This window comes from Balearica regulorum, chromosome 4, assembly GCF_011004875.1.
Source record: "Balearica regulorum gibbericeps isolate bBalReg1 chromosome 4, bBalReg1.pri, whole genome shotgun sequence".
Lineage (NCBI taxonomy): Eukaryota > Metazoa > Chordata > Aves > Gruiformes > Gruidae > Balearica > Balearica regulorum.
This window is the reverse complement of record NC_046187.1, coordinates 82,115,095-82,136,330: the sequence shown is the minus strand read 5'-3', so window position 1 is coordinate 82,136,330 and position 21,236 is coordinate 82,115,095. Positions and strand designations below refer to the sequence as shown.

General features: G+C 72.1%; 3 protein-coding genes across 5 annotated transcripts; all 3 read right to left on the bottom strand.

Moving 5' to 3' along the window:
• Positions 1-548: 548 nt before the first annotated feature.
• Positions 549-2,768, bottom strand: LOC142601815 (N-acetyltransferase 8-like). 3 transcript variants are annotated; one of them, XM_075752892.1, is made up of 2 exons: positions 2,667-2,768; positions 549-1,394 (listed from the first exon to the last, which is right to left on the bottom strand). In XM_075752892.1, the coding sequence occupies exon 2, from the start codon at positions 1,379-1,381 to the stop codon at positions 695-697; it is 687 nt and encodes a 228-aa protein (XP_075609007.1). In that variant the 5' UTR covers positions 1,382-1,394; positions 2,667-2,768; the 3' UTR covers positions 549-694. The 3 variants fall into 3 exon arrangements, with proteins under 3 accessions (XP_075609007.1, XP_075609009.1, XP_075609008.1); XM_075752894.1 differs by lacking the exon at positions 2,667-2,768 and adding an exon at positions 2,328-2,573; XM_075752893.1 differs by lacking the exon at positions 2,667-2,768 and adding an exon at positions 2,328-2,442 and having other exon boundaries at positions 549-1,384.
• A 1,033-nt stretch (positions 2,769-3,801) lies between these two features.
• LOC142601814 (putative N-acetyltransferase camello) lies at positions 3,802-5,249 on the bottom strand. The gene is given in 3 exon segments (XM_075752891.1): positions 3,802-4,618; positions 5,169-5,189; positions 5,192-5,249. Coding segments are annotated over 3 exon segments (744 nt in total). The 5' UTR covers positions 5,235-5,249; the 3' UTR covers positions 3,802-3,938.
• Positions 5,250-5,707: 458 nt separating this feature from the next.
• Positions 5,708-14,522, bottom strand: CPXM1 (carboxypeptidase X, M14 family member 1). The gene is made up of 14 exons (XM_075752888.1): positions 13,879-14,522; positions 13,009-13,116; positions 12,005-12,114; positions 11,123-11,262; positions 10,962-11,046; positions 9,785-9,935; positions 9,419-9,507; positions 9,161-9,284; positions 8,687-8,883; positions 8,414-8,593; positions 7,899-8,196; positions 7,685-7,824; positions 6,994-7,096; positions 5,708-6,172 (listed from the first exon to the last, which is right to left on the bottom strand). The coding sequence occupies exons 1-14, from the start codon at positions 14,447-14,449 to the stop codon at positions 5,910-5,912; spliced, it is 2,559 nt and encodes an 852-aa protein (XP_075609003.1). The 5' UTR covers positions 14,450-14,522; the 3' UTR covers positions 5,708-5,909.
• Between the last annotated feature and the right edge of the window lie 6,714 nt (positions 14,523-21,236).

Here is a 21,236-nt window from a genome sequence, read left to right as displayed (position 1 = left end):
CTTCCGGGCCCGGGGGTCCCCTGTCCCCGGGGGTCCCTGTCCGCCCCCCCCCGACCCTCCAGCCCTGGGCAGCGGGGACGCCCGTGTCCCCCGAGGTGTGTTCCCCCGGCTGCTGGGCTCAGTCACTGCTGGGGCCCCGGGGGCTGGCGGCGCGTGCGGGAGGCACGGGCACGAGGACGGGCACAAGGACGGGCACGAGGACGGGCACGCGCGCGCACACATGCACACGAGAGCGCAGGCACGTGCAGGGGCGTGCAGACACACGCACACACGCAAACTTGCATGCACGCGGATGCAGGGCCACGTGCGCAGGCGCGCGTGCAACGCACGGACTTGCACGCGTGCACACGCCTGCGTGCACGCGCGTGCCCACGTACACACCCCACACGGCTTTCCCGCAGGTCTCTATTTATTTCACACCGCTAGAAAACCAGGAAGGGCCCCGGCAGCCTGGCCGGGCGCAGGCTCTGCCCCTCGACGCCGATGCCGTGCAGGTGCCACGGCAGTGCCGGGGCCGGGGGGTGCCGCGGTGGTGCCTCGCACGCCGGGGGCCAGGTTCTGGGATGCGGCGGCAGCGCCTCGTGTGGCACAGCTGGGGTCGGGGATGCCGCCGCGGCGCCTCGTGTGCCGGGGATGTGGTCAGGCGTGCCGTGGCGGTGCCTCGCGTGCTGGGGTCGGGGTGCCGCGGCGGTGCCTAGCGTGGCGGGGCTGCGGTGCCGCCGGGCAGGTCGCAGCGGTAGTGGAAGATCTGGAAGCAGAGGAGGCTGCCGAGCAGCGAGGGGCTGAAGGCGCCCACCTTCCTGAAGCCTTGGCCCTCGTAGAGCCGCTGGGCCGCCACCTGCACCATGGAGGTGGAGAGGACCACCGCCCCGTACCCCCGCGCCCGGGCGAAGCGCAGCACCTCCCCGCAGAGCGCTTTGGAGATGCCCCGGCCCCGGTAGTCCTTGCTGACCGACATTCGCTTCAGCTCCAGGGCCACCCCTCTCTCGGCCGGGTCCTGCGGCGGTGCCACGGCCACCATGCCCACCACGGTCCCCCCGGCCTCCGCCACCCAGAAGCAGGAGTCGGGCGCCCGCAGGTAGCTGGAGGGGATGTCGCAGAGGTCGGTGCTCAGCGCATCGCAGACGTAGGAGGTGCTGAAGGAGCGGACCAGGGGCCAGGCGGCCGCCAGCACCAGCGCCACGGCCCCCAGCCCCAGCACCCAGTAGCCGGCGGCCACCCGCACCGCCACGAAGAGGACCAGCAGCCCCAGCTGCGCCCGCGCCGAGCGCAGGACATGCCGGTAGCCGGCCGGCGCGTGCTCCAAGATGCCGCGGGCGAAGAGGGTCCGCACGGCGTCGTAGTCCTGGTCCCGGTACTGCCGGATGCGGTAGGACGCCATGGGCTGCCAGCACCTGCGGCGTGGCACAGGGGTGTCAGGGCAGCGCCCACCTCGGGCAGGGGCTCCCGGGCACCCCCAGACCCCATCGCTGGCACGGCACAGCCGGTGAACACGCAGGAATTGCACCGTGCAGCTGCGTCGGCTCCCGTCGCCGGGCACCAGCCCGCGCTCTGCATCAACCCCCCTGGTGCAATTACTGTCAGCCGCTTGCGCAGGGTGGGCGTGCGGGCACCCCACCCCCCAGCCCCCTGCCCCACTCCTCCTGCCACCCCCCTTGGGGACCCCAGGACCCCCCCAAGCGTCACTCCTCTCATCCTGGTTTCGCCGCTTCCCCCGGGCTGGAGCAGCGGCCGTGCGGGGGGGGCCGGTCCCACCCGGGGGTCCCCGTGAAGGCGGGGGTGAAGCGGGCTGGGGTCCCGTCTCTCCCCCCCCATGGTCCCTCAGGGATTCATCCTGCCTGCCCCAGGGAGCAGGTCGGGGCTGGGATGCCCCGGGGGGGGAGCAGGGCCGGGGCAGGGGCAAAAGGAGAACCAGGCGGATCCGGGGGTGCCTGTGTGTCGTCCCCCCCCAGGCAGCCCTGGGACCCCGGCACTCACCGGCAGCGGTGCCGGCTCCCCAGGAGCCGTGGCACAACCGACTGCGGGCAGAGGCGGGCAGCTGCCTGGCACCCGTCCTTTGCCCCTGGTGCCGTGGCAGGAGCAGGGCAGAAGGACACACCGGGGGGGGGTGACGGGCACAGAACCCCCGGGGGCTGCGCGGGACGTGCCGTGGGTTTGTGCCCCTGCTCACGGGGGGGGCTGAGCCACCCTGGGCACGGGGGAAGGGTCTGGGGGCCCCGAGCTGCCGAAAACCCCGCGGGGGTCCACCCTGGCCTCGGTACTGGGGGTTAAGGGGGAGCGTGGCCTCAGCACCCCCCCCAGGGTCCCGGCCCTCCCCCCCCCCCCACCTGCTGCTCCCAGCTCTGCCGCTCTTCAAACCGGGAACCGCGGCTGTGCAGGTCCTCCGGGCAAATGGGGGGGTGGTGGGGGGGTGTCCCCTCGCTAGACCCTGGGGGGTCCAGCAACCCCCCCTGCACGGGGAGACAGGGGGGGGGCCCCTTTCCTTCCCGCAGCCCCGGCGCTGGCCTGTGCCGATGGCTCCCACCGCTGCCGCAGAAAGATGCCGGCTCCGTTCAGCCCAACGCTCTGCAACCCTTTTTTTGGAAGGGGGGGTGGGGGTCCTACCCAGCTTGGGGGGGGTGTTGGGGGGGGGGGGTGTGTGTGTGTTCCCCCAGCTCGGCCCTTACCCGGGCTGACGGTGGCTCCGGGGACGCGGCAAGCGCAGGCGCCGAAGGGGAAGTGCCGCCCCCGCGGATGCTGAGATCCTGCCATAAACGGAGCCTTGAGAAGGTTACGGGGTCACGCTCAGCCTTGGCTGGGTGAAAAGGGGGGGGTATCAATCCTGTGAAGGGATGGGGGACCCGGGCGGTGGCAGGGGACGGGCGGAGCCCGTCCCCCGCCACCGCCCGGGACCCCCATCCCTCCCAAATGGAAGAGATGCTTCGGCACCGGACCCCCATAGTGGTGGTGGTGGGGTGGTCCAGACACATTTAACCCCTTTGCCAGCCCCCGAGGGCTGCTGCAGCCCCCTCCCCTTTTTTTTTTGGCAGGGCAGGGCGGGGGGGAAGAGTTCCTGAGCCCCCACCGGGGACTTTGCCTGGACCGAACCGCAGGCACCGGTAGTGCCCGATGCTGCCAGGCTCCCTGCCAGGACGTTGGGGCTTGTTTTATGGCCAAGTCACCTTTCATCCCTGGAGCAAAGGACACTGGGGACAAGGTGGGGGCACAAGGAGCCCTTGGGGACATAGAGCCCCCCCCCCCACCCCAAGTGGGTGCTCTCACCCCAAGGGACCCCCGCTGGCACGACGGGTCTGGGTTGGTGGTCCCCGTGGGTTTATGGCGATGCCCGGTGGGTGCAGGTTGGTGCCACCCCCCCGGCCCCGTGATGGATCCTTCCCGTGGGGATGGCGTGGGGGGGTCTTTGTGCTGCCGGGGACCCCCATCGTCCCATGCCAGCACGGAAAGAACGACCCAGCTCAGCACTGCGGATGGTCCTTTATTTCTCCCCCCCCCACCCGGACAGGGGCAGTGCCTGACCCGCAGGCACCGTGGGGCGGGGGTCTCCCCCAGGGGACACAGAGGCATCAGGGCCAGGCAGGGCACAGGGAACCTCCCCGGGCAGGGCTCGGTGGGGACCAGCACGGCACCTCCACCTCCCGCCGCCCCGGCCCCTCCTCCTCTGCGCCCCACAGACCCCCCCAGCGCGGGTGGCACGAGGGTCCCTACCCCCCGCGCCACCCCCACGCCGGCGTGCGGCACACTCCCTGAGAAGCAACGCCCGTGCGGCTCCGCGGCGAGGCACGAGCCGGGGGGAGACCCAGCGCCACGTCCGGCAGGCACGGTCGAGAGCAGCGGCCCACGGCGCAGCCGCGGCTCCAGGCGCAGCCCCCCCCGGGGCTCAGGCCTGGCTGTGCCGGTGCTGGGGGGGTGACACCCACCCTCCTGGGGCTGCGGCGGGCTCAGGGCGCGCCGGACAGGTCGTAGCGGTAGGTGGTGATGGTGCAGTTGGCCAGGCGGCCGTAGGCGGTGGGCAGGACGTAGCGGCGGTGCCGGCGGAAGCCCAGGCGCTCGTAGAGGGCGCGAGCCTCGTGCTGCAGCATCAGCGTGTTGAGCACCACGGCCCGGCAGCCGCGCTGCCGCCGCGCGAAGGCCAGCGCGGTGCGGCCCAGCGCCGTGGCGATGCCCAGGCCGCGGTAGTCCTTCCGCACCGACATCCTCTTCAGCACCAGCTCCCCGACGGCGCCGTCCTCGGCCGGCCGCACGCCCACCGTGCCCACCACCCGCTCGTCCGCCTCCGCCACCCAGAACCGGGCGCCGGCGCTCTCGGCGTAGGCGGCCCCGATGTCCCGCAGGTCGTCGCCGAGGCAGCGATCGATGTAGGAGCTCCAGGCGCAGCCCAGGAGGTGCCGGGCCAGGGCCAGCAGCAGGGTGAGGGCCAGGACGGGCAGCAGCAGGGAGCGGGCGCTGGCGAGCAGCAGGCAGAAGGTGCAGCCCAGCGCCAGCAGCGCCCAGGGCTGACGCAGCACGTGCAGGCACAGCGCCGGCGCGTACTCGCTCATGCCGGTGGCGAAGACCTCGCGCACGGCCTCGGAGTCCTCCTCGCGGTACGGCCGGATCCGGTACTCCGCCATGGTGAGCGCTGGGGCGGGGGGCTCAGCACCGGCAGGGCTCCGTGGGGATCGGGGGTCCCGCGGCCCCAGGGGGCACCCGCTGCCTGTGGGGCCGGGCCGGTGCGGGCGGGGAAGTGGCTGCCCCCTGCCCCACGGACCCCCCCCCCACCCCACGGACACCCCCCGCCCCACGGACACCCCCCGCCCCACGGACACCCCCCGTCCCACGGACACCCCCCGCCCCACGGACACCCCCCCGTCCCACGGACACCCCCCGCCCCACAGACACCCCCCCCACCCCACGGACCCCCCCCCCCCCACGGACCAACCCCTCCCCCGACTGCCCCCCGCCCCCCCGGGCCCGTCCTGCCCCCCCCATCCCCCCAGGGACCCTTCCCCACCGCCCCCGGGACTGACCCCCCTCGCACCCCGTGGGCCCCCTCAGCCCCCACGGGGACCCTGCCAGCGCCCCCGGCCCCCCCCCTCGGGACCCCCCACGATTCCAGCAGCCCTCGGGACCCCCGCCGGTCCCGGCCCCCCCCAGACCCCCCCGCTGCCCCCGGCCCCGCCCCCGCTCACCGCGCCCTCCGCCCGCACCGCGCCACCGCCAGCGCGTGCCTGACGCTCACAGGGGTCGCGGCCCATTGGCCGCCGCGCCTCCCGGGGGCACGCCCCTCCCGCCGCCACGAGCCAATAGGCGCCCAACGAGGGGCGGCGGGGACGGACCAGCGGAGGGGAAGGAGTGACGCTAGTGGGCGGGATAACTGATCACGTGGGTTAACTAGGGGCGGGGGCAGAGTGGGAGCGCGGTCGGGGCGGAGCCAAGGGGCGGGGCCAGGGCGCGGAGGCGGGGCCGTCATCTCCGGAGGCGCCATTGACCTTCAGGGCAAAGGGTGGGCGGGGACTCGGGTGGGCGGGGCTTGCTGGCGGCTGCGCGGGGGCGGGGCCTGTCCCGTCCCGTTCCCCCCGTCCCGTCCCGTCCCCCCCGTCCCCATCCCAGTCCCCGTCCCGTTCCCCCCGTCCCCATCCCCGTCCCCGTCCCCGTCCCGTCCCGATCCCCGTCCTCCCCATCCCCGTCCCCGTCCCGTCCCGTCCCGTCCCGCCCCACGCCGCAGCAGACGCCGGGGCAGCACAGCCAACTTTACTGCGAGGCGTCCCGCACAGCGGCGACGCCGGGAGCACCCGCTCCGGATCCGGCTCCCCGCGGCCCCCCGCGCCCTCCCGGCCCCGCCACCGGCGCAGCCTCCAGCCCCCGGCCCCCTCGCCGAGCCCGCGGCCCCGGGGCAGCCCCCCCCCCCCCCCCCCCCCCAGCCCCCCCGGTCACGGCGTGCGGCGGTGGGCGCGCAGGCGGCGGAGGCGTTGGCGGCGCAGCCGCAGCGGCAGGTCCGGGGCCAGGCGGGACCCCCCCGCCAGCCGCCCCCGCGGCCGCTGCCGCCGCTCCCGGGCCAGGCGGAAGCTGCAGAGCGTGGGCACGTTCTCGTAGGAGACGCGGCACGGCTGCGTGGCCGCCTCGTAGCCCTCGGCCCGCGCCGTCACCTCGTACTCGCCCGGGTTCAGCAGCCGCCAGTAGTCCCCGTCGAAGGCTGCGGCAGCGGGACGGGGGGTCAGCTGCCCCGGGGGGGCTGAGCCCATGCACATCCCCAGTCCTCCCGCCCCATCCCATCCCCGTTCCCAGCCTCGTCCCATTTCCATCCCCATCTCCATCCTCATCCCCTCACCATTCCCAAATCCCATCCCCTCCCCAGTCCCCAATCCCATCCCCTCCCCAGTTCCCTCCCCATTCCCAAATCACTTCCCTATCCCATCCCATTCCCAAATCCCATCCCCATCCCCACCCCATCCCATCCCCACCCCATCCCATCCCCATCCCCATCCCCACCCCATCCCATCCCCATCCCATCCCATCCCATCCCCATCCCATCCCATCCCCATCCCCATCCCATCCCATCCCCATCCCCACTCCATCCCATCCCCATCCCATCCCCATCCCCATCCCCATCCCATCCCCATCCCATCCCATCCCCATCCCCATCCCCATCCCCATCCCCATCCCATCCCCATCCCATCCCCATCCCCATCCCATCCCCATCCCATCCCCATCCCCACTCCATCCCATCCCCATCCCATCCCCATCCCCATCCCCATCCCATCCCCATCCCATCCCATCCCCATCCCCATCCCATCCCATCCCCATCCCCATCCCATCCCCATCCCATCCCCATCCCATCCCCATCCCCATCCCCATCCCATCCCCATCCCATCCCATCCCCATCCCCATCCCCATCCCCATCCCATCCCATCCCCATCCCCATCCCCATCCCCATCCCATCCCCATCCCAATCCCATCCCCTCCCCGTCCCCAAATCCCCTCCCCAGTCCCGTCCTTGTCCCCACCCCACTGTACCCGTCCGGACGTCGTGGTTGATGCCATCCACGGAGATGATGGCGTTGGCGATGCCCTGCTCCGTGTCCTCGTCCCGGACCACCCCTTTAATCCCACGGTGCACCTGGGGACCATGGGCCGGAGCAGGTGTCAGCAGGGTGGGCGTGCAGGTGGCACACACACACGTGCACACACACACACACATGCGTGCACACCCATGTGTACCACCGTGTCACACCCAGCGCTGTTTGTGCCCAGAGCCCGGTGCAGGACACGGTGCCACAGCGCGTGCAGCAGGCAGCGCACACACGTGGCACAGGCGTGCTACAGGCAGCTCCGGCACACCAGGCGCACGCGCCTTGCACGCACGAACCCCCACAGGCAGCGCACACCCCCCGTGCACGCGCACCGGCCACACGCGGTATGCACGAGCACACGCCTGCCCTGGGCACGGGGGCACTCCCCGCATGGAACACGCACACGCTGCAGGTCGCACGTGTGCCTTGCACGCTGAGCCCGCGCTCCGGGAGGTGCAGGGGGACAGATCGAGCCTCAAGGAGCCCTTTGGGGATCCCCGAGCCGTGTCCCGCTCCCACCCGCTTGGCCCCTGCCAAAACCCCGACCCCTCTGTGCCCACGTCCCCTGCGGGACCCCACAGCGTGTCCCCCCCCGGGACCACGGAGCCACCCGGGGGGAGTTCCCCGTCCCGGACCTGCTCCATGTAGAGCAGCAGGGACTCCCGGTTGTTCTCCCACTCGGCCGGCAGCTCGGAGGCGTGCGGGAACTTGTCGCAGGAGAGCTCCACCGTGATCTCGAAGCAGTTGGTGTGCAGGTAGCTGAAGTCATTCATGCCTGTGCCGGATGCGGGGGTGTCAGGGGGGGTCCCTGGCCTCCCCCCCCCTCCCCGTGCCGGCCCCTTCACTCACTGCCGGGCACTGTGTGCCAGTTGGCCCCGTTGATGATGTTGCCGAAGCGGATGAAGTCATCGTAGTGGCAGAGGCGCCGCTCCTCGCTGGCCATGGCCAGGTTGGAGGTGGCGTAGACGGTGGCCAGCCAGCGGAAGACCCCGTCGTCGGCGGTGGGGGTCAGCTCCTGCGCCTTCCAGTAGGTGCGGGTCATGTCGAAGGGGTAGGTGACCACCAGCTCCCCCCCGTGCAGGTTGGCGCTCAGCACGAAGGGGTACCGCTGCATCCAGTCGATCACCGCCCGCGTCTCGGGGGCCACCTGGGGGGACCCCACGTCAGAGGGGGCCGTGGTGGTTCCCGGCAGTGAACACCCCCCCCCCTCCCCGCCGGGCCAGGGCGAAGGCTCCCAGCACCCCCTCCTCGGGGCGCACGGCTGAGACCCCGTCCGTGCAGCCCCCCCGACGGGTGGGCATCACCCAGGCACGGTGTGGCAGGAGGAGGGGCAGGTTTTGGGGTGCCCGCGGGGCCGGGCTCACCGTGGCGTTGGCGAAGGTGTAGTACTCTGGAATGGGGATGTAGTGGTTGGGGAACTCGTGGGGCACCAGGTCGTTGTCCTCGGCATCCCACAGCGCCGTGTTGAGGTCAGCGAAGTTGTGGTTGAGGTCGATGCCCTCGTAGGTCCAGCGGCCCATGGCCCAGCCTGACAGCTCCGAGCCCTGCCGGGAGACGGGGTCACCGGGGACCGGCGCCGGGACAGTCCCGTGGTGGGTCGGTGCTCAGCGCCCCGGGGCCGGGCAGCCTGACCCTACCAGCTTGTACGCGGTCTCGTAGCCGTCGGGGTTCATGGAGGGCAGGAGGTGGATGCGGGTCTCGGTGACCAGCTGCACCACGCGGGGGTTGCCCAGCCGAAACTCCCGGCACAGGTACTCCATCAGGTTGAGCAGCAGCTCCCGGCCCAGCACCTCGTTGCCGTGCATCCCCGCCACGTAGCGGAACTCTGGCTCGCCTGCCAGGCACAGTGCGCAGTGGTGGCGGGGGCACCGGCCGCCCTGGTCCTCTGTGCCCCGTGCCAGCCTGGGCATCCCCGGCAACTCTGTCCCCATCCGCCTGCACCTGCCTGGGCATCCGTGGCACCCCCGTCCCCATCCTGCACCCCCCTGGGTGTCCGCAGCCCCCCCGTCCCCATCCTGCACCCGCCTGGGTGTCCGCAGCCCCCCCGCCCCCATCCTGCACCCCCCTGGGTGCCCGGCCAGCCCAGCCGTCACGTCCCGCAGGACACCTACCCACTTCGTGCTGCCCGGGGTTGTCGGAGATCTCCATGACGTACATCTTGAGGCCCAGGTAGCTCTTCCCGATGCTGTAGACGCGGGTGATGTCAGGGCACTCGTCGTTCACCCGCTTCATCAGCTGGGGAGGGCGCAGCGCTCAGGGTCAGGGGCCAGGGGCACCCCGGGGGTGCGGAGACCCCCTGCCCCACACCGGGGGTGCCCCCAGGGGTGCCGGAGACCCCCCGCCCCATGCCGCGGCCGCAGGGCAGGCACCTTTCTCATCTCCTTGTAGTTGTGATGGCGGAAATCCAGCTTGTCGGTGGGCAGGGGCTGGCTGTGCCAGGCGTAGATGTTGTTCGGGTCTGCGAGGAGCCGGGTGGGCACGGGGGGGACACGGTCAGAGATCCCGGGATGTGGGAACAGCCCGGACCCCAACCCCAGGGACGGCCCTGGCAGAGCGTGCCCGTCCTGGGCACCCATGGGTGAGGGCGAGGGGCGGCGGGCAGCAGCAGCGGGCAGCGGGCAGTGGGGAGTAGGCAGCAGGCAGCAGCAGGCAGCAGGCAGCAGCAGCAGACAGCAGGCAGCGGGCAGTGGGCAGCAGCAGGCAGCAGCAGGCAGCAGCAGGCAGCGGGTACCCACCTGGCAGCGGGCAGCCCAGGATCTCTGCCCGTAGGCAGATGGTGCCGTTCTGGAACCAGGTCTGGGGGTTGATGCGCAGGTAGCGTGCCACCACCGGCGAGGGCAGCAGGTTGAGCACCGGCGTCTCGGGGTCCTTGTTCCCAGGGAAGACCTGGGGGGCGGGGGGGGAGGGATGCAGCCCCTGCGGGTCCCTGTGCCGGCGGGGGGGACCCAGCCGGGGGCCGTGGGGATGGGGGGTGCAGCAGAGCCGCTTGCCGGGGCCCAAAGAGTTACAGGCGCCGCAGCTGCGTCCGGCCCCGGCCTCCCCTGGCCCCCCTCCAGCCCCTAATGAGGAGCAGACACAGGGCTGCGGGGGGGGGAGCCAGGCCCCGCCAAGGAACAGGAGCCCCAGCAGTGCCACAGGGTCTGGGGCACCCGCACTGCTCTGCCCCCCAAACCCGCCACCCCAGCACCCAGAGGGGAGGGTCCCCAGCGCGGTCTCCAGGGATGAGCACAGGGACCCCCAAACCTGTCCCTGGCACGGGGACCCCCAGACTCACCCCAGCACAGAGACCCCAAACCTGCCCCCAGCACAGGGACCCCCAGACCCCCCCAGCACGGCGCTGGCACAGGGACCCCGAGCGCTGGGCTGGCCATGGGAGCAGCACAGCCAGCTCTGGCAGCCCCCATGTCTCACACCTTCCCGCACACGCGCGTGCACACCCCGGGGTGCTTGCACACCCCCTCTGCCCTCACACGTAGGCACGACTCTGTGTGCGCAGCGCTCGCACACGTGCACCTGAGCACCAGGCTGCCGTGTTCGCCTTCGGGCACAGCCGGCCGTGCCACGCAGCGCCGCGCACACCTGCGCGTGCCCCCGTGGCGCTCACGCGCGTGCACTGGGGGAGCCTGGCAGGCGGCCGGGGCGGCAGCCGGGGACAAGCAGCCTTTGTGCCTGGTGCCCGGGGGGAAGCGCTGGAGGATGCTCACGGGTGGGGAGGCCAAGGGCAACAGAGCCGGGTCCCAGCCCAGCGCCAGTGCCAGCCGCACGGTTAACCCCCCCCGGCACGGTTAATCCCCTCGGCACGGTTAACCCCCCGTGCCCTCGCTCTGCTTGGGGAGCCGCGTGGGCTGGGGATGCCAGGGGGGTCCCCGCTCCCACCACCCCTGCCCGGGGCTGCTCCCTGTGGGCACCTACCGCCTCCTCGGTGCCGTTGCGGCACGGCTGCCACGTGCGCGTGTCGTTGCTGACCTGGACTTTGTAGGACGTCACCCAGTCGTACCTGCGTGGGGGAGAGGGTCAGTGGGGTGCCGGCCCCCCGCCCGGCCCCCCGGGGCTGGCCCTGCCCGGCGCCTTACGTCCAGATGGAGTTGAGCCCCTGCGTGATGACGCCGGTGAAGTTGGTGAGCTGGCGGGCATCCACCTCCAGCCACTGCTCCGTGTCCTCCTGCCCCGCGCACCAGCCGCCGTCGTAGAAGTCCCCGTCGTACAGCCCCGACTGTGGGGGGGGGGTGTCAGGGACAGGAGGGGGACGCAGGGCCATGCCTGGGGCACGTCCCCACCGCCCGCGTGCTCCCGGACGGTCCCACGAGCAGCTGCACCCACGCGGCACCGGCACCAGGACGGCTCTGAGCTGCACAGCGCCACGTGGCCGGGGGACCCAGTCCCTGGTTTAACGGGACCCTTTGAGGGGCCGCGGCCACGCTCCCCCTAACACGCAGACGGATCCGGTGCTGCCAGCAGGCCTGGCTCCCACCGGCCACGGTGAACCTGGAGGGGTCCATGCTGGATGACCCCTGCTACACGTGTGCCATGCACACGCCATGCCCACAGCACGCACACGCCATGCCCACGCCATGCACACACCATGTCCACAGCACGCACACGCCATGCACACGCCATGCACACAGCACGCACACGCCATGCCCACGCCATGCACACGCCATGCCCACAGCATGCCCACGCCATGCACACACTGCACACGCCATGCACACGCCATGCCCAGCGCACACATGCCATGCACGTGCCATGCCCACAGCACGCACACGCCATGCCCACGCCATGCCCACGCCATGCACACACTGCACACGCCATGCACACGCCATGCCCAGCGCACACATGCCATGCACGTGCCATGCCCACAGCACGCACACGCCACACGCCATGTAAACATGACACACACGCCATGCACGTGCCACGCGCACACTGCACACGCCGTGCACACGCTGTGCACCTCCTACCTGGATGTTGAGGCGCCCGCGGTGGGCGCCCAGGCCGTAGCGCTTGTCGCTGGAGGCTCGGAGCTGGGAATCCAGCACCCGCAGGGACTCCAGCCCCAGGGGGGGACACTCTGGGGGCAGAGCAGAGGGGGCCGGGCTCGCTCAGAGACCCCCATGCACGGCTGCCCCCGCACAGGGGTCCCTCCCCCGGGGCTGCCCCCACCCCGCGCCCCTCTCCGTGTGCCCAGGGGCAACGCCCGGCAGCTCCCATGCCGTGCCGTGCCGTGCCGTGCCATACCGCAGGACACGTGCCCGCCCGGCGAGGCGCAGCAGCCCTGCCTGCACCCGCTCCCAGGCTCTGCGGGGCCAGACCCGAACGCGTGGGCGAGACCCCAGGCTCCAGCCCCCGGCGCAGGAATGCAGCCGGGCCCCACGGCTACGGCCACAACCGCGGCCACAACCACAGCCAGGGCGAGCCCTGCCCCATGTCACGCGAACCCCACTCTGCGTCACGCGAACCCCACTCTGCGTCACGCGAACCCCGCTCCCCGTCACGCAGAGGGGCGGGGAGGACGGCAGAGGTGGGGGGAGCCCTGCCAGCGTCCCCCATCCCCACTGCAGGGTGGGGGGGGTGTGCACACGTGTGCGTGTGCAGTTCGCAGGGGGTGTTTCTGTGCTGTCACGCACAGGGCGTGTGCACAGCGTTGCAGGTTGTGCGTGTGCAGGGCGTGCACGTGTGACAGCACAGGGACCATGCGTGTGTGATGACACGTGCGGCGCCAGGGTGGTGGCTGTGCCCCCCCCCGAGCGCAGGAGAGCACTGGGGCTGTTCCCCACATGTGTGGGTGCACGTGCCGAGGCTTGCGGGTGTGCGCCCCAGCACCGAGCACCCGGCTCGCGCTGGACTTGGTGTGCGCGCATGGCACGGAGGCGTGCGCACGGTGCGGAGGTGTGTGCACACGCGTGTGTGTGTGTGCAGCCCCGCAGGCCCCTCTGCCCCCTCCCTCGGCGCTCAGCGTACGTACGAGGCTCCTGCGGAGCAGCCGCCTCCTTGGCCGGAGCCTTCGGCTTCTTCTTCACCACTTTCTTCTTCACGACTTTAACCCGCACCACCTTCTTCCCCAGCGCCGGGGCTGGGGGGGGGCAAAGGGACCCCCGGGGTGGTGGGGCCCGGGGCCACCCACACGGCACCCCGGGGCCTGCCGGCCCTCGGGGACACACGCGTCCTCACGCGCCATCGCCCCTGCACACGCACACCCCCCCCCCCCCCCCCCGAGGCTCACAGGGACACCCTGGGGCACCCCTCACCCTACACACGCTGCAGCACAGCCCCTGAGGTGTGCGCGGCCCCCAGCGCACGCACGCGCACACGCGTGCGCACATCTGCACGTGTGCACACACTGCACAAACACACAAATGCAAGTTGCACACGCACAGAAACTGCACAAATGCAGAGACACACGCAGAGCGCACGCTCACACATGTTGATGCACAGATACACAGAAACTACACACACGTCCATACTCGCACGCGCACACACACTCACACGACCAAACACACACAGACATGCGCACACCCCCCTGTGCACGCACACTTTAAGCCACTCCCCTCCACGCACACTTGTGCACGCACATTCCTCTGCAGAGTCGTGCACAGCCACACACACACACACACACTCGTGCAGAGGCAGCCCTGTGCACACACGTATTTGTACACACACACGTCCCTGCACACAGAGCCGCGCACACACACTCGTGCACACGCATTCCTCTGCAGAGTCGTGCACAGCCACACACACGCACACACTCGCGCACACAGCCGTGCACACGCGGTTGTGCACACACATCCCCGCACAGGGCTGTGCTCACGCCCCCCCAGCCCCCCCAGGCTCCTACCTTTGGCCCCGGGGCCCCCCCCCTCCTTCGGCCGCCCGCGCTCGGGGGGGCCGGGGCTGGAGGGGGCTGCGCTGCCCGGGGGGGGGGTGGCCCTGGTGCCCGTCGGGGGGGCCGCCCCGGTGCTCTGGGGGGGGCCCGTCGCGGTGCCCTTCGGGGAGGTCGGTGCCGTGCCTCTCGGGGGGGCCGCCCCGGTGCGTCTGGGGGGTCTCGTCGCGGTGCCTTTGGGGGGGCCCGCCGCGGTTGGGGGGGGCCTCAGTGCCGTGCCTCTCGGGGGTCTCGTCGCGGTGCCTTTGGGGGGGCCCGCCGTGGTTGGGGGGGGCCTCGGTGCCGTGCCTCTCGAGGGGGCCGCCCCGGTGCCTTTGGGGGGGCCGGTGGCGGGGCCTCCTGGGGCGGCCCCCGCGGTGCTGCCGGGGGTGCCCATCCCCGTGGCGGCGGGGCGGCCGGGCTCGGCGGGGGTGGCCGCCAGCCCGCGGGGCCGGGGGGGGGGGCTGCCGGGGGGTGCCGCCCGGGCGGGGGGCGGCGGGGGGGCCAGCAGCAGCAGCAGCAGCAGGGCGAGGGGCAGCCCCAGCATGGCCGCGGCGGAGCGGAGCGGAGCAGCCCCCGGCCCTGCCTGCCCGGCGCTGCCTGCCCCGGCCCTGCCTGCCCCGGGCCCTCCCCCCGCCTCTCTCACCGCCCCTCCCCGCCCCCGCCCCCCCCCGCCTGGCCGGGACCCCCGGGGTGGGGGGGGGGAACGGGCGCTCGGGGCCGTGGCGGAGCCGGGCCGGTCACGCACGGTCCCCCCGCGGCCCCGGGTGGGCTCCCACCCCCGCCGCCCCTCTTCTCCCCCGCTGAGCCCGTCGCTGCCCCCCAACAGGCAAAGGGCCTCTGCCCGCACCTCTGCCCGCACCTCTGCCCGCATCGCCCCGCCGGGCCGGGCAGGGCGGCAGCGCGGGGGTCTGCGGGGGTCTTGGGTAAACGTGTCCCCCGCCGTGTGACCGGCTGCTCCCTCCCTCGAACGGGGACACCGGGGCCAGCCTGCTCACCCCGCGGGCCTCGCACCGTGCCCCCGCCGCGTCCCCAGCACCCCGCCACGTCCCCAGCACCCCGCCGCGTCCCCAGCACCCCGCCGCGTCCCCAGCACCCCGCCGTGTCCCCAGCACCCCGCCGCGTCCCCAGCACCCCGCCGTGCCCCCGCCGTCCCGGCACGGCCGGTGTCTGACCCTGCTCCCGGGGCTGAAGGGGAGCAGCCGCTGAGCACCCCGGGGCCGATCCTGCCGGCAGCCCCGACGGCGCTGTGCAGGGGAGGGGGCTGCCGGGGACCGACACGACGACGCCCCGGGGGACGCATCCTGCCGGCTTGTGGCCGCTCGCTGGCCCCGGTCCCACGGGAAACCCGCGGCTCCTTCCTCCACCCGTGCAGCACCGGGCTGCGGCCGGGTGGCTCCGGGGCGGCCGGGCACGGGGTCGCTGGTGCCCACCGCCCCCCCCCGAGCTGCCCGCCGGGCCCGGCGCTGCGGGGCTGTTCCCGGAGGTTTCGCCGCCGCCGCCGCCCTTGCGGGACCGCCCGAGCTGTTTGCACAGCGGTTCTGGGAGCAAACCCCTCCGGCCCGGGCTCAGCTGCTCGGTGTGTCCCCCCCCAGCCTGCTCCGGGGGCGGCCGGGGGGGGGGGCGCTGGGCTCCCCGTGGACCCCGGGCCCCGGCTGCTCCCGGCCCCGGCTCCCCCCGCCGGGAGACCCCCGAGCGCGTCCCGGCCGAGCCCCGGCCGTGCTCCCCGCCAGCCAGGGCGGGGGGGGGTGGGGGGGCTGCGGGGGGGGGGGGGGCTCCGCCATCCCCGCCATCCCCGCCCCGCCGCAGCCGGCACTGCCGCCGGCCGAGCCCGGGGACCCGGGAGGCCCCGGGAGCCGCCTGCGCGGAGCGGTTCCTGCCCGGGCTCCGCAGCCAAGTCCCGGCGCAGAGCAGGCGCCGAGCAGCGGGGATCCAGCCCCGACCCCCCCCCCCCCGGCCGTGCCAGGCGGCGGGGGATGCCCTGCCCGGTGCTCTGCCCGGGAGGGACCCCCGGGGAAGGTGGTGCCCGCCGTGCCCGGGGCATCCCCGGTGGGACCGCGGGAGCGGGGCACCGGGCACGGGCACTGCCGCACCGCCGTGCCAGCACCGCCGGAGGTGTGAGCGGCTGGGCCCTGCCCAGGTCACCTCCGTGCCCCGGCGGGGTCTGAGGTGTGCGCGGTGCCGGAGCCGCTGGCCGGGCAGCGCTGGACTCGCCGGATCGTGCAAGTTCGGCACCACCTGGGCTGCTGCCGTGGGGAAGGAGCGAACGGAGCGCCGCGAGGACGGAGGAACGGGAAGGGGCCAGCAGCCCGGTGGGGTGCCCAGGATGAGAGGTGGGGGTCTGGGTTGGGGTGCCCAGGGGCTGCCGGCCCACCAAGGGGGAAGGTCTCTGGGTCCTGCCTCTACCCCCACCCTGAGCAGTACCCTCCAAAAAGCCATGATGCTGCTGCTGGCGCTTGCTGCCAGACTCCCATGAGCTCATTTTCCAGCCCAAAAGGACTTTCCCAGCCTGACTTCTTTTATTGGGATTTTCTACAGTCTCCAGCTCCAGAGCTGAGCCGAGGGGGTGGGAGGGAGCCGGCTGGGCTGGAGCCACCAGCACCCTTGGGTGGCAGCTCTGCAGCCACCTGGCTCGTGCCTGGCCGGAGCAGGCAGGGCAGTGGAGCGGACAGCTTGGGGTGCCGCTCCCATCCCAATCCCAACCCTCCGCCCGGTCCCCGCAGGGCTGTCCTGGAGCCCGCTGCAGCCTGCGGCGCTTGCAGCCAGCCCAGGACCCCGGATCCCAGCACCCAAGGGCCGCAGAGGCAGCGCAGGACTCAGGGTGGTGCAGGAGGCCGCGTGTTCCTCCTGGGTAAGAGCAGCCCTCCCCGGATGGGCCAGCACCAAGTGGGGCTGTGCTTGGGGGAGAGGGACAGGGTCCTCCAGCCCTGCGGCACCCAGGGGTGCTCCTGCGGGACGGGGTCCTCCATCCCAGCAGTGCCTGGGGATGTTCCTTCCCCATCGCTGGCTGAGAGCGGGGGACGGCTGGGACCGGGCTGGCGCTGGCGTGGGGCCCAGACGTCTGGCGCGCAGGACGATGCTTTGTTTCGTGCCCGTCCCTCGGGGCTGGATGGTGGGAAGGGTTTTGCTATGAGCTGAGGCATCTCCCGCATCCTGCCGAGGGCTCTGGAAAGGGCCCAGGAGGGGCGGCCGCCCTCGCTGGCGTGACTCAGCCCCCACGTGATGGGACTTTCTAGGTTTGCTGAAGACCTGGCACTTCTCCGCACCCTTCTGGCCGGGCTGCTGGGTGCAACGCCCGGCTCCGGGGCAGGAGAGGCCAGCTGGGCTGGCCCCACTCCCGGCTCCCTGGGGCCAAGGCACACAGCTCGGCAGGCTCTGGCGCTCCGATTCCGCCCTGCTCAGCACTTCAGGGATGTTATGAATTTCCCCATGCAGCTTGGCTCGCGGTCAAGCTGTCCGCGTCCGCACCGCCGGCGGCTGCCAGCTCCCGCTGCGGGAGATGCCTTAAAGGCACCATAGCCTTTCCCAGCAGGGATGCTGCCGGATGGCTGCTGCGACCCCCCGGCACCCTGCAGCCAGAGCGAGGACGGCAACGGGGCCAAACCCACCGACTCGGCGTTGGAGCTGATGGCACCACTGGTGCTGGTGCTCCCGGAAAAAGTCTGCTGCTCTCCATAGGCGTGGAGAAGCCCCCCAGGATCCCTAGTGCTGGGGTGTCCCAAACAGGGGATTCTCCCTCGGGGCGGAATGGCCGAGCCCCGTGTTCCCATGCCAGGTCCCGCAGCGCCCTGCACCCAGTGCCGGTGCTGCCGCCTGCCTGGCTCGCTGCCCCGCGCTGCCCCGGCACGGGAACCGCAGGCTGTGGCTGAGGTCGGGGCTGCCAGCCAAGGCAAACGCTTTAGCGGCTCCCCGGCCAGTGGTGAGACTCGTGCCAAACCGCCCAGCGGTGCCACATCCACCCGGCGCTGCCCGGGCGGGTGGCTAGGTGCTTGGGTGCACGGGCCAGGCGAGGGGTCCCAGGGCTGGGCGAGGGGTCCCTGGGCCTGCCTGGCCCCGTCCCTCCTCCTAACTGTCCCGTGAGTGTCCCGTCCCACAGCGGGGGCACGTGGGCTCTGTGGGCGGGCGGTATGGGCCAGAGCCCTCCTGCATCCCCCGCCCTGGACGTGGCTGTGGGTGGGGGGGTCACTGTGGTCTGGGGAGGGACGAGGCTCCAAGGAGCTTTGCAAGGGCTTCCCTGGCCGCTCGGGGCTGTCCCGGGCCACTGCTGCCCTGCGCCCCGTGCCAGAGCCCCCTGCCCATGGCTGCTCCGCAGAACCTTGGCGCAGGGGCAAGAGGGGCCGGCAGCTGCCCGAGGTCCAGCCCTGGGTCCTGCCACAGCCCCCCGGCCCCAGGGACACCAGGATCCAGGGCTGTCCCCTCCCAGGGGACGGCGTCACCCCAGGAACCCCACTTGTGAACATCATCCTTCCTGCTGCCCCAGCCAGAACCCAGCTGTGCCGGGCTGGGGGGACCCCCCGGCCACCGGGACCCCAGAAGGAGCAGAGCTGTGAGTGCATGAGCCTGAGCAGGGGCTGGGGGTGCCGGGGGGGTCTCGGGTGCCCAGCACCCTCCAGGAGCATCCCCGGAGGCTCCCCAGCTGCAGCGTGGGTGCTGCTCCACGGCTTGGTGTCTCAGCGGGACGGGTGCCGCGGCATCGCGCAGGGATGGTGGAGCTGCACGACAAGAAGCAGCGGCTCCTGGAGGCGGTGGCCTTCGTCATCCTGGCCTGTGGCCTCTGCCAAGGCAAAGCTCCTCTTCTTCTACCTGCTCCTGCCCCTAGTCTTCCTCTTCGAAGAGCCCATCAGAGGACGAGGATGGTCGCAGATCTTGCTCGTGCTGCTCAAGAAGGAGCCCTGCCCTCGCCAGCGCGGTGTCTTTGCTGGGCGCGGGTGGAAGGGTGGGTGTGGGCAGCAGCTGCGTGTCCCTCCTGTTCCTCCCTGCCGCCCCTCCTGCTCCCCTGGCCTCGGCGCCCGGCCCCTCGCGCTGCAGCGCGGCACCCATGGCAGGAAGGTCCATCCCCAGCCCCGCCAGCTCCCGGCAGCATCCCGAGCAGCCCAAACCTGCCCAGGGGCGCAAGGGAGGAGCTGGCCCCTCCGGGGGGGCCGTGCTGGCCCCAGGGACAGGGTGGGGGGGTCCTGTGGCCAGGCTCAGCTCCCAGGGCTTTGTGTGGGGTGGAGGCAGCATCCCGCTGTCCCCTGCTCACTGCCTCCCACCCACGTCCATCCAGGAGTGCATCCAGGGGTCCATCCCAGGGACGCAGGACCATCTCCACCACCTCGGCGGACACGTGCGCCCCTGGACATGCACATCCCTGGAGATGCCCGTGCCCAGAGCCGTTGGGTGTGCCCACTGGCTGGCCAGGGATGTGCACACCTGGTCCTGGGCACGCACAACTGCTGGACAGGCAGACTTGGTGGCCCCAAACACCCCCACCCGTTGGACACCCAACGCGCACACCCGTGGGCTACTCGCAGCCCTGGGACACGGACGGATCACGGGGACACGTGCGGCCGGCGCACAGGCCCACCAGGGACGCCCCTCCCTGCGATCACTCAGGTTTATTGGTAGAGCCAGGTGGTGCTGCAGCACAGCGATGGTGGGTGGCTGGGGGTGCCGGGGGCGCTGACTCTGCAGACGCCGCGTGCTGGGGTCAGCTCAGCGGCAGCGCCTGCGTGTCCCGTGCCGGCCTCGGCTCCTCCTGTACAGGTGCTGTTGGTTCCACAGCCTCTGGGGCCACCAGGGCCCCATCCCTGGGGCTGGTGGGGAGCTCTGTGCTGGAGTTGGTGAGAACAGCACCCATGGGTGTCCCCGGGCTCACAGGACCCTCCTCTTCCTCCTGCACTGGTAGACGGTCCTGGCTTTGGAACCTGGGGGAGAAGCGATGCTGAGCGGCTGTGCCCGTCCCCGGTGGCTCCCACCCCTGGCCGTGGGGCCAGCCACAGCACCGGCACTACCACCGCCACCGGCACATCCACCGGCACCGCAACCGGTACCTCTGCCCCTGTGCCGCCTGCTCCTGCTGTGCCGCCTGCTCCTGCTGTACCGCCTGCTCCTGCTGTGCCACCTGCTCCTGCTGCGCCCTGCTCCTGCTGCGCCGCCTGCTCCTGCTGTGCCGCCTGCGCTGCCGGCTGGCCCGGGAGCTCCTCTTGCCTCTCCTGCGCCGGGGTGGTGACCAGCGGACATGCCGGCACATGGTGGTGGTGCCGCGGGGCGACTGCCCTCCTCCTGGGGGCCGGTAGCTGTGGAGCCCACGCGCTACCGGGCGGCACCGTGGTGGCATTGTGATGTCACTGGTGAGGTTGGCCCTGTAACGCACCCCCGTCTCCACGTGCCGCGTCCCGGCACCCCTATAAAAGCGGGACCCTGCTCGGCCAGCCCCAGCGTGGCCTGGTCCAGAGCCATGAGGACCAGCAGCAGGAGCCGGCGCCGGCACGGCCCGGGCCAGACAATGAGCTGCCCTCGCCGACGGTATGTGAGGAGCCACCGCCGGCCCAGCTCCCGCAGACGATGGCATGTAAGGAGCCGGCGTCAGCGTGGGCCACGCAGCTGCCGCTGCTGAGCTGACTCCGTCACTGGGCGTCTGCGGAGCCCCTGTCCAGGAGACCTCCGGCCACCGCGGCCCTGGCTGCTGCAGTAAAGATGGAATGGCCGCATGAGGGTTGTCAGTGTGTCCATGGTGTCCCTGTGCACGGACTCTGTGACCCTGGGGTCATGTTCCATGTCCCAGCCCATCTCCATGTCCCCAACCATCTCCGTGTCCCCAACCATCTCCGTGTCCCCAACCATCTCCACGTCCCCAACCATCTCCGTGTCCCCAACCATCTCCGTGTCCCCAACCATCTCCATGCCTACCAGCCCTGGTGCCCCCCCCATGGGAGCAGTGGGTGGCCCTGTGGCATCTCCAGGGATTTTGGGCAGTGAAGGCACCCAAGGGTGGCCCTGAGCAGATGGGCAGGTGCCACCTGCCAGCCATGCCTAACCCCTCGGGACGAGGACCCTGGTCCTTCCCATGCTCCCAGGGGAGCCAACCACCAGAGTGCCCGAGGAGGGGGAGGGCTGCGGATCTTCACAGAATCCCAGGCCGGTTGGGCTTGGATCTCCAGATCAGCTGGTCCAACCCCCTGCTAGAGCAGGATCACCCAGAGCAGGTGGCACAGGATGGCGTCCAGGCGGGTTTGGAATCTCTCCAGAGAAGGAGACTCCACAACCTCTCTGGGCAGCCTGTGCCAGGGCTCGGTCACCCGCAGAGGGAAGAAGTTTTTCCTCATGCTCAGGTGGAACTTCCCGTGTTCCAG